The following is a 10467-nucleotide window of genomic DNA, read 5'->3' as shown; positions in this document are numbered from 1 at the left end:
CTCTTCATAGAGACATCTTTCAATAGGTGTCTTTATGAATAAATAAATAATAATAATTATTCATTTAATTTTGTAACTATTCAAATAATATTTTTTGAATAGTTATAATTCTTTTTTAAAAAATCAAATGATATAACTTTTGACCAATGACCAAAAGTTTTATCTTTTGATTAATTACACCCATTCATTTATAGTTATTGGGATACTATAAATATTTGAAAATATTCCAACAGATGTGATACCTCCATTACGTTATATCAATATTGTAGCATGGTAATTTAAAAAACCGTTATGATGTGGCCGCAAGAAATTATCTAAATTACTTTCTTCATTATTAAATGAAGTGAAAAATAAAAACAAATAAAAGCCATAAACACCGGAAACTGATTACAGATACTAGTAACTAGAGGCCCCATTACTGTTCCAAGTATTTTAACAAATAATATTCAGCAAGATGAAGTGATTAAAACAGAGTTGATTGCATTATTAAATCCTCTACTAGCGAGGCCTGATGGTGGGGACAACTCCGCTCACCAGTTCACTTCCATAGATTTCAGTGGTAGGCTGAGAATTCCTTCCAGAGTAGAGAGGCAACGAAGGGGACGCATTGGATGCATCTGATTCTGATCCTGTTCCTGTTCCTGTTCCAGGTGCACTCATCTCAGTCTCCGGCAGCAGCGAACATAAATTCTCCAACTCTCTCACAACTTCCAACATGGTCGGTCGTTCCTTGGGATCATCCAAACAACACTTGAGGGCCAGTGCCATAAATTTCTTGATGATTTCAGACGAGTAAGCACCCATGCTCTGGTCTATGATGGAAAACATCAACCCAGATTGACATGCCCCAAAAACCTGTAGCACATGTCTGTTAGTTTACTTTATTATCATTTTCGCTAAACATCTCTGTTTTTTGTAGGTAGCATAAATATATAATAATTAGTACCTCCCGGACAATGTTTCTGCCATGAGAGATAGGCAGCATCCCTGTCAAAAGTTCCAGAAATACTATTCCAAGGCTATAGACATCACTTTTATCGGTTAACTTGTGAGTCAAGAAATATTCTGGATCCAGGTAACCCTACATACAAAAATGGAAATCAAGTTCATGCATCAAATGACAGCTCAAGTGTTCATGGAAAAGCTTTATTTAGTCCTACCGGTGTTCCTTTGACAAGCGTGGACACGTGAGCTGAAGTTCCTTCGGCATCTGGTAGTGGTGCAAGCCTTGAGATTCCAAAATCAGAAACTTTAGGAGCAAACTTGAAGTCCAACAATATGTTGTTTGCCTTGATGTCCCGATGGATTATTGGTGGGTATGCTTCGTTATGAAGATAGAGGATGCCTTTGGCCGAACCCAACGCAATACGCATTCGCATGGGGAAACTCAACGTATGTCTGTATCTATCTGCAATTTCCCAACAATATTTTGTTATGCATGCAGCAACAGTTAAAATCAGTGTAACTGGAAAAATTTACCTGAGAGAAGATCATGGAGAGAACCATTGGGCATAAACTCATATACTAACATCTGGGAAGAAAAAAGCCATGGAGCATTAAGTGTCCAAAGGGAATATATAAGTTAATTTCATTGCATTGCAGTCTTGAATATATAGAATGTACCTGCTCATCTTGTTCGCTACAGTATCCGATCAATGAAACCAGGTTCCGGTGATGTAATCGTGACAGCAGTTGTATTTCAGTTATGAACTCTGTCTGACCCTGCAAAGATCCTTGTTGCGCACGCTTAACTGCAACCACTGTTCCATTAGCCAAAATGCCTTTGTAAACCTTTCCGTAGCCTCCTTGACCAATTCGTACGTTATCTTTGAATCCATCTGTAGCTGCTTCAAGTTCTACAAAGCTGAATTCCTTAACACTTTCAGTTCTGATGGGAACTTTTCCAGCTGCAGTGAGAATAAAGAAGGAAAAAGGATCATTAATATTGCCTTTACGCTTTATATGCAATCACTGCATATATTATTCTCGGATCTGGACTTACATGATTGTTTCTTCGACACTTCATGCCCAGATTTGGTGTGCCTTTTGTAGATGAAAACCGTAATTGCCAAAGATATTGCAACTACGAACGATGTAGTCCCTAGTATGATTCCAGTTAGGGCGCCTTTGCTTATTCCTCCTGATTCCAGGGGTTGGAGATCAACTGCAATAAATGAAGTAACTTTCACTAAAGACTGAAATAAAACTGAAAATGTGTGAAGGAAAAATTATATGGCATAAGCATACTGTTTGAATAAGGTCCGAGGAGCGTAAAATCGATCAGCTCATATGGACCAAAGGTGTCATTGGAAGGGATCGCAAATGTAGCAATTATGTCCCTGATCCGTTGTATCTCACTGTTGTTGAATTTATTAGTGTTATTGATATACTGAGGGAAAACTTTTAAAAACAGGCGAAGCCTAGGACCCTCTTGCCATATAAATGATTTAACATATAGTTGATAAAGATCCAATCCGAGGTTGAATGTAATGAACTCTTTGTACGGGACAATATAGGGGCGAAAATCCGATATGGTAGGACTTCGTAAACGTAACCCGACTTCAAAGGGTGCAGCACAGAAGCAATCAACAGGAGAATCTGGGACAAATTCAAAATTATCATCCATAGGGCAAGATTGAGGTTTGCAGCTGTCACTAGAGTTACTTGAGCTTCCTGTTTCATCTCCAGTTCCTGGCACAAAATCATCATCTCCGACTGTAATCCCGCAGAACCGAGCTATGTTTAGTTGATTTGCTGAGGCGCAAACAGGGTTGCCTTCAAGCCTAAGTTAAGTATCCAGGGCATGCAGCACTAATGTATCAGAGATTATCATATTATTTTGCAACTCTACAATGCTGCAAATAAGTGACAATGTTCTCACCTAATTGTAACATTTGAAGGAGGATCTATACTGCCAGAAATATTCAAAAGTGAATTGTTCCGGAAGTCTCTGCAGGTAAAAACAGGTGCATGCGCTGATGATTAGGTATAAATGAAGCTGAAAATGGAAATGGAAATGATACCTTTTGGCCTTAATGACTTACATGATAAGTCTTGCCGTAGCAGTAAAGTTCTCGTTTTGCCAAACATCGGAGGGAACATCTCCAGTTAACAAATTGTTTTCAAGTGACCTGTGCACCAACAACAAAATGCAGACCATCATTAAACCTCATCCTATATGGCTTCTCAAAAGATTTTCAAAGACCTATATATAAAATTCTTATAAGTGAAATTGGCAGTAAAAAAAATGAGACTAAGTCTTACAATCTCTGAAGACGAGGAAGGCCTGAAAAGTTTGAAGGAATAGATCCGTTGAGCAAATTATAGGATAGATCACTGCCTCGTATAAAGAACCAAAGCAATGATGACTCGTTTTAGCTTATCAGTGAAGAAGAAAATTCATATAATAAATCAATGGTAGCATCAACCACCCTTACATTGTAGTAACGTTATCAGAAAGCTTATTTGTTGGTATCCCTCCAGTAAGTTGGTTACGGCTCAGATCACTGCCGTATGACAGGCCAACACAAAGTAGTGTTTAAATATATCAAACAATAGATTAGTATGTAAACAAACTCCTATAAATGCTGGAAAGGCTTACAGATAGCGAAATGTTTTAATACTGCTGAAATCAGGAATGGCTCCTTGCAAGCTGCAATTCCTAAGACTCCTGTACAGATGAATTCAATAAAATCATGCGCGATTTTAGCCATTTCGACTTGACAACATTTTGAAAGAAATGAATACTGGTCTAATCTTTATATCCTTTTTCCCTTTGAATAAACTGATAGTCAATAGTGAAAGGGAAAGAAGCTGACAATTTCACTAGATTGGACATGTTGCCATAAGAAGCTGGAATCTCTGTTCCACCAAAATTGTTATTATCAAGTTGGCTGCAATACAAACAAATACTAGTATGAGATGTAATCAAAATTCCATCCAATTCAAGATATTAATTAACAGTAAACTTACAGTATTCTCAATTTAGGCATCTGTGAAAATTCTGGTGGTAGATTCCCCGTTAAGTTATTGTTGTCCAGCAGACTGCACATCCATCATGGATATAAGCTATATTAAGGTGATTCATCCATAGCAGCCCAGAATTTGTGACAATTGAATTAGTACTGAGCTTACAAATGTATAAGTGCAGGCATGCTGCTGAGCTCTGACGGAATCTGCCCACTGATTGAGTTGTTGTTCATGTGACTGCAGTTAACAAAATGCATAGAAAAATTATTATATTAATGCATTACTTCATAACAAAAAAAGCATTTAAATTTAATTTAGTAGTATTATTTACTCACAAGTGCTTGCAGTTGATGAGGTTGACAAAAGATTTGGGCAGTGAACCTGTTATCTGATTCAAATCCACCTGAAACATCAACAAGTTAGGAAGAAAACCGAGCTCATCGGCCAAAGGTCCCGAAAGCTGATTCCCACTTAAAAGCCTGCAACCATGATCACTACTCTTGTAAGGTTTCTGCATTCATTTACTTGAAACTTGCTTTTGTTAGCTTCTGAATATGAGTTTGCTTACAGGAACTTCAATGATTTTATATTGCCTATCTCCTTAGGTATACTTCCTGTAATATTGTGATTCCACATAAAATTCCTGCACCAAGTAAGGAGTCATTGATGGTAAGACAAGAATTTGAGTGAATTTCTGAAGTCTCCAAAACATTGGCACCACTTACAGTACAGTCAAATTAGATAGCTGGCCAAGTTCAGGAACAAGCTTTCCAGTAAGATTCAAATTTAGCATCCGCCTGCCCAAAACATTACATCATATCACTCATTTTAAACAAAATAATGATGGCAACCAATGAAATGAATACATGAAAATGCATACAGTTCTTGAATATGCAAAAAGCCATCAGGTTGAGGCATGGTGCAGATTACTCCGGTCCAGTTCGAAACGCAAGGATCGCCTTTTCTCCAGTTCCTTAGATTTTTTCTTGGATCTTTGAGCTTACGCCGAATAGCTTTCAGTGCGTCAACTGGAAAATTCAACACAGACATTTCGAAACTGGTTTAACAATGCAACATGATGAAGTAACAAAGAATATATTATAAACCAAACAAAATCAACCTTCTGGTGGATAAGTAAGCTGTGCCTGTACCGAAGCAAGAAGAGCAAAGTAACATGAGAAAAGAGCAAGAACCAAAGTAACATTCAGTACTGCCTTTTCCATCTGTTAAAACATACATACATACATGTTCAACACAAAACATTAATAAGATGCATCACATTGGTGTAATGAAAACAAAAAATACTCGTACATTAACTAAAACGTAAAAAGGATAGGGAAAAACAATAAGAGAGGCAAGTGGATATAAAATGAGGGGGATTTGGCTCCTATGGGAGTGGCAAAGGTCCAAAAGGAAGATTGGGTCATTTGTAGTAACAGTGCTGACAACATATTTGCCAAATATAAGTGAGGTAAAAGGAGTAGGTAAAATGCTAGTGTCCAAGTTGGGAATTTTAAGATTTAAAAAGTGGCTTTCACTTTGAGATAGGCTCAAGGACTTTGTCTTTGGAGATGGCTTATATATAATTCATATGGCCATTGTCCATAGCTGCAAATGCATAACTTCCAAAGTCCTTGAGATTTTATAATTAAAGAAACCTGAAAAGTCAACTCCACCTTATGGTTTTAGTTTTTCTTTGTCTTTGACTTTTCAGTGAAAGAGCAAGCAAGCATTAACTAATTCTAATTACGCCATACAATTCTGGGATTGGAAGTCGTAGTGCAACAATGCTAGACTTTAGTTTTGTTTATTACTAAACCTAACAAACAAACAAACAAACAAAAAAATGTTTATTAGTATCTCCTTAATTTAATATTTGGTTTAAGTTTGATGCATTCTACAATTGTTTATAATTTTGGCATAATAACTTTTTTTTGCCCTCCAACTTTATAAAAAAATCATTTTAACCATTTATTTAATTTTTCACTTCTTTTAGCTCTTAAACTTGTATTTTTTGTTAAATCGCATCGAAATGGATGGAAAAGTTAAGGTGTGTTAACTTTGCTGATGTGATGTACATGTGAATTGTTAGGTGGATGGCACGTCAACATTTAATTAATTTTTAAAAATTTAAAAATTATTTTTTAAAATAAAAAGCAATTAAAATTATTTTAAAAAGTATATATAAAAACTATAAAAAATGTTTCTTAATTTTTTAAAATTTTTAAAAATTAATTAAATGTTGACATGTCATCTACATGGCAATCCATGTGTGGCACGTTGGCAAAAGTTAACAAACGTTAACTTTTCTTTCTATTTTGAGGTGATTTGATAAAAAGTGTAAGTTCGAAGTGCAAAAGAGACAAAAAAAAAATAAAAAGCTAAAATGATTTTTTTTATAAAATTAGAGAGCCAAAAAAATTCATTATGCATTTTTATATATTATCAATCAACCATATCATGATTTATCATCAAATTTTGAGAATAGGGGCTGAAGGTTTAAAAAAGGTTTTACTAAAAAAATCAACAAATTAAGGGTAGTTGACTATTAGCATTTTCTTTTGTCATCTAATTAAGAAAATTTATGAAATGGTCATTCAACTATTTAATTTTGTCTTTTTAGTCATTAGTTGGTTAACAATGATAGCTTTTAAAAGTGAAAATAATAGCAACTTTAACTCTCAATATTTACACATTGTCTAATTAGATTTTTAAAAAAAACAAAATTGCAAAAAAAAAATACACAATGTAATGTTGAAGGTTAGATTTTTAGAATCAAGATTAAATATAATGTATAAATGTTGATGCTTAAGTTGCTATTATGTCAATTTAAAATATACCACCATTTGTCAACCAGTGATAAAAAAAAGACAAGATTTAATAGTTGGGTGACCATTTAGTAAATATTCTTAGTTGGATAATCAAAAAAGAAATTTACTAATAATTGAATGACTACTAGTATAATTTACTCAAAAATTAATTAACCCCACAAAATCAATTGGTCCCTTCCTTTAACGAGAATCATTACTAATCAATTTGATCATAGACGAAAGCAATAAGAAACTTACATGCGAGATATAAAATGAATAAATATTTTCTCATGGCATATTAAGTAAGCAAGAAGTATAAAAAAAAACTAAAAAAACTAAAAAGTTAAAAAAGATTAATAGAAAAGACATGTGGAAATAGATTTTAACATCTATTTATTTAAATTTATTTTGGATGAGTGGAAAATTATAAAAAAAAAATACATATGCAATCAATATGAATTCAACCGCTGCCAAATAAAATGAGTTGTGATGCTAAAATCTGATGAAATAACTTCTATAACTTTTACCTAATGATAAAATAAATATACAAACAAATTAGGCAAATAACTTTTCCACCATATTTGTTATATATATGCTAAACCCTTTTTCCTCTTCTTTTACCTTAATATTTAATCTATCCCAAGCATATTAAAATATATACACTCGTAATTATAGTTGAATTAGGAAAAAAGTTCTTCTATTATATTTTTGTATATATAAAACATTATTTGATATATTTTTTACCAAACTTTACACAAAATAGGATCATTTTATAGGGCATAGTAAAACATTTAAAAAAATATATAAACATCAATTTTTAAAATTATTACATAGTCAGCGAATCAAATATTCACCCTATATACATTTTAAAAAAATTCTTCTATATTTCAACATATGTATGTCATCGCCTGCCATTTTGCTCTACAGCTACTGAAGTAATATTCATCACCTGTCGTTGTATATATATTATAATTATTTTAAGTTTTACATTTTTATGCTCGTTATAAATAAATCTAAACCAATAAATACCTAAATTTACATAAATTTAATTGTCTGTGTGTTTAGATTTATTTTGGATGTGCATTTTTATTATTTTTTAAACTTTTACTTATGTGTCATGTCACATTTTAATTTCTCATTATTTTTGTCAGCCACATTAAAATTCATTGATAGTCGAACTAGTTTGATATTAACAAAAGTTTTTTTTTTTTTTTTTTTTTGGTTTATGTCACTCAAGGCTCAGTTCGATGCACTTTTTTCAGCGGCCTTAATTGATATTTTAATTTTGGTGGGAACTGTAATGAGAACTATTTAAATGAGACCCAAATAAAAATTAACCCTTAGATTAAAAAGAAGGTTTATATGTCAAATAAGTCCTTAAAATGCAAAAAAATCAATTAAGTCCCTATATTAAATGCGCACCCAATTAAGCCCATTTAGTTAATAAAATAAATTCAATTAAGCCCCCGTTAATGAATTTTGTCATTGACCATGTTGACTGTTAAAATAAATTGTTGAACCAATCAGATGGTGGCTTGTGGCAACTTTTGGATTAATTTAATATTTTCTCATAAAAATGAAAAAAATAATAAAATATTAAAAATATTACAAAAATATTATAAAATTGAATAAAAAATTGAATTAGATATAAATTTGTAAAAATATATAGAAAATAGAAAAATTATAAATATTACAAAAATCTAATAAATTATAACAAAATTTATAAAATTAATAAAAAAATTTGAAATTTTATAAAAACATATAAGAATGCTTAAAATATTATAAAAAATCATAAAATTTTTAAATAAAAATTATTAAAAATATTAAAACTGATATAAACTTATGAAAATTATATAAAAAAACCATAAAAACTTGAACTGAATCGAATCAGCCAGTCGGAACTATTAGAACAGAATCGATAATGATATCAGTCTGGAGAAAACCATTAGATCATTTGACTTGGGTCCCAGCCCGTGTCTTAGGCCGTGTGGGCATTTGATGTGAGGCACACGGTCGTATCCCAGCCCGTGTCCATACCCGTGTAACTCTTTGACTTGGGTCACACGGCCAACCACACGTCTATGTGCTAGGCCGTGTGCAAGGTGTAGAGGTCACACGGCCAAGCCACACGCCCCTGTGCTAGGTCGTGTGTAAAAACATGAACATTCTATTTTGAAATTTTAAGGTGCAGAGGACACACGGCCAGACCACACGCCCATGTGCTAGGCCGTGTGTCACACACAGTTGAGACACACGCCCGTGTCTCTGCCCATGTGGACGAAAATAGACCATTTTAACAGTCACTTTTCTCACCCATTTTGACACTAACCTGCACTCAACATTCACATACACCAATATATTCCAACCAAGCAATCAATACAAGCTAAAACATGTTCTCAACATGACATAACATCACAAATATTTCAATTACTTATACTTACCTATTTAACTCATTTCATTGATTTATTAAATTCTACTACTAATTTAAGATTCACAACCATAATTCAAACCATTTCATTGCCTAACCAACCCTATACATGCCATATAAACCAAAATTTACATTGCAAAAACTACCGGATTAAACTGGGTAGTGTAGCTTGATGTGTTGATTTCATCTCCCGATTACATGTTAATCTACAAAAACATTAAACAACGTGAGTAAGCTTAATGAAGCTTAGTAAGTTCAATAGGTTAAACATTGATCTTACCGAACTTAATATAATAAATTAAATTGTAAATAAATCATACATTTTTCCTTGTCAAACACAATATAATCAATAAACGCATTTCCTTCAGATCAATATCAATAATAATCTATAAATCTTTCAATTCAATCACATAAGTCTTTTACCATTTCTTATTGGATCGAAGAATGACTTACGGATATGAGTACATCGTTCTTTTTGTGCCATAGTCCAACTATTGTCTTACACATGCATTGCCATGAGTCTGCCATGGTCTTACGTTTGTAGTGCCATAACCCAGTTATGGTCTTATCATCAGAATGCCATAGCCCAGCTATGGTCTTACACATGTATATATACTGTCATGGTCCAACCATGGTCTTACGTTCAAGGTGCCATAACCCAGTTATGGTATTTTCATTAAAATTCCATAACTCAGCTATGGTCTTACATTTAAACACTGCCATGGTCCAACCATGATCTTATCTACCAATTCATTCTTTGCCACGGAACGATCGTACTCAATCCTGCGTTCTACTCATTTTAAACATTCAATTCAATTTTTATACTTTTACAATAATCTTAATTTCAACAACAAAATATGAATAAATACATTATACCATTCCTAAATTAAGAAATAATCATGAAAATTTAATCATATGAACTTACCTAGGTTGGATTGCAAAATTGGTAGTAGTTTAGAGATTATTCGGTTAATTTCTCTTTTTCTCGTTGATTTACGAGCTCTTGATCTAGAATGTAAAATTTTTTATTTATTAGCATATATTTCAATTTCAGTCCACTTCACAATTTATACCTTTCAAGTTTTGAAATTACACAATTACCCCAACTTTTACAATTTTTGCAATTTAGTCCCTCACTAATTAACTCGTCAAATGAGCTAATTTTTCTCAATTAACACTTTATCTAAATATTATAAGCTAGTACACAACCTTTAATAAACAAACTTTAATACCAAACCCTAAGTTTTAATCTTTTTTTCT

General features: G+C 32.8%; 1 protein-coding gene across 2 annotated transcripts; it reads right to left on the bottom strand.

Moving 5' to 3' along the window:
* Positions 1-310: 310 nt before the first annotated feature.
* LOC107889783 (probable LRR receptor-like serine/threonine-protein kinase At5g37450) lies at positions 311-5321 on the bottom strand. 2 transcript variants are annotated; one of them, XM_016814343.2, is made up of 20 exons: positions 5090-5321; positions 4850-4997; positions 4695-4766; positions 4538-4612; positions 4305-4448; positions 4135-4206; positions 3973-4044; positions 3819-3893; positions 3602-3670; positions 3438-3506; positions 3265-3336; positions 3045-3131; positions 2882-2950; positions 2248-2783; positions 2003-2164; positions 1624-1907; positions 1480-1531; positions 1161-1408; positions 947-1081; positions 311-855 (listed from the first exon to the last, which is right to left on the bottom strand). In XM_016814343.2, the coding sequence occupies exons 1-20, from the start codon at positions 5190-5192 to the stop codon at positions 499-501; spliced, it is 2901 nt and encodes a 966-aa protein (XP_016669832.1). In that variant the 5' UTR covers positions 5193-5321; the 3' UTR covers positions 311-498. The 2 variants fall into 2 exon arrangements, with proteins under 2 accessions (XP_016669832.1, XP_040958092.1); XM_041102158.1 differs by lacking the exons at positions 4850-4997; positions 5090-5321 and having other exon boundaries at positions 4305-4372; positions 4695-4729.
* Between the last annotated feature and the right edge of the window lie 5146 nt (positions 5322-10467).

The sequence above is a fragment of the Gossypium hirsutum genome, chromosome D10 (genome assembly GCF_007990345.1).
Source record: "Gossypium hirsutum isolate 1008001.06 chromosome D10, Gossypium_hirsutum_v2.1, whole genome shotgun sequence".
Classification (NCBI taxonomy): Eukaryota; Viridiplantae; Streptophyta; class Magnoliopsida; order Malvales; family Malvaceae; genus Gossypium; species Gossypium hirsutum.
Note: the sequence above shows the minus strand (reverse complement) of the source record. Positions and strands in the feature narration are given on the sequence as shown.

Bases quoted from the DNA above. Each gene is read 5' to 3' on its own strand.
- LOC107889783 (XM_016814343.2), bottom strand. From the start codon at position 5,192: ATGGAAAAGGCAGTACTGAATGTTACTTTGGTTCTTGCTCTTTTCTCA. The intron at 4,998-5,089 runs GTTGATTTTGTT...TGAATTTTCCAG, and splicing joins GCTTACTTATCCACCAGAAG to TTGACGCACTGAAAGCTATT. The intron at 2,165-2,247 runs GTATGCTTATGC...CATTTATTGCAG, and splicing joins CCTCGGACCTTATTCAAACA to TTGATCTCCAACCCCTGGAA.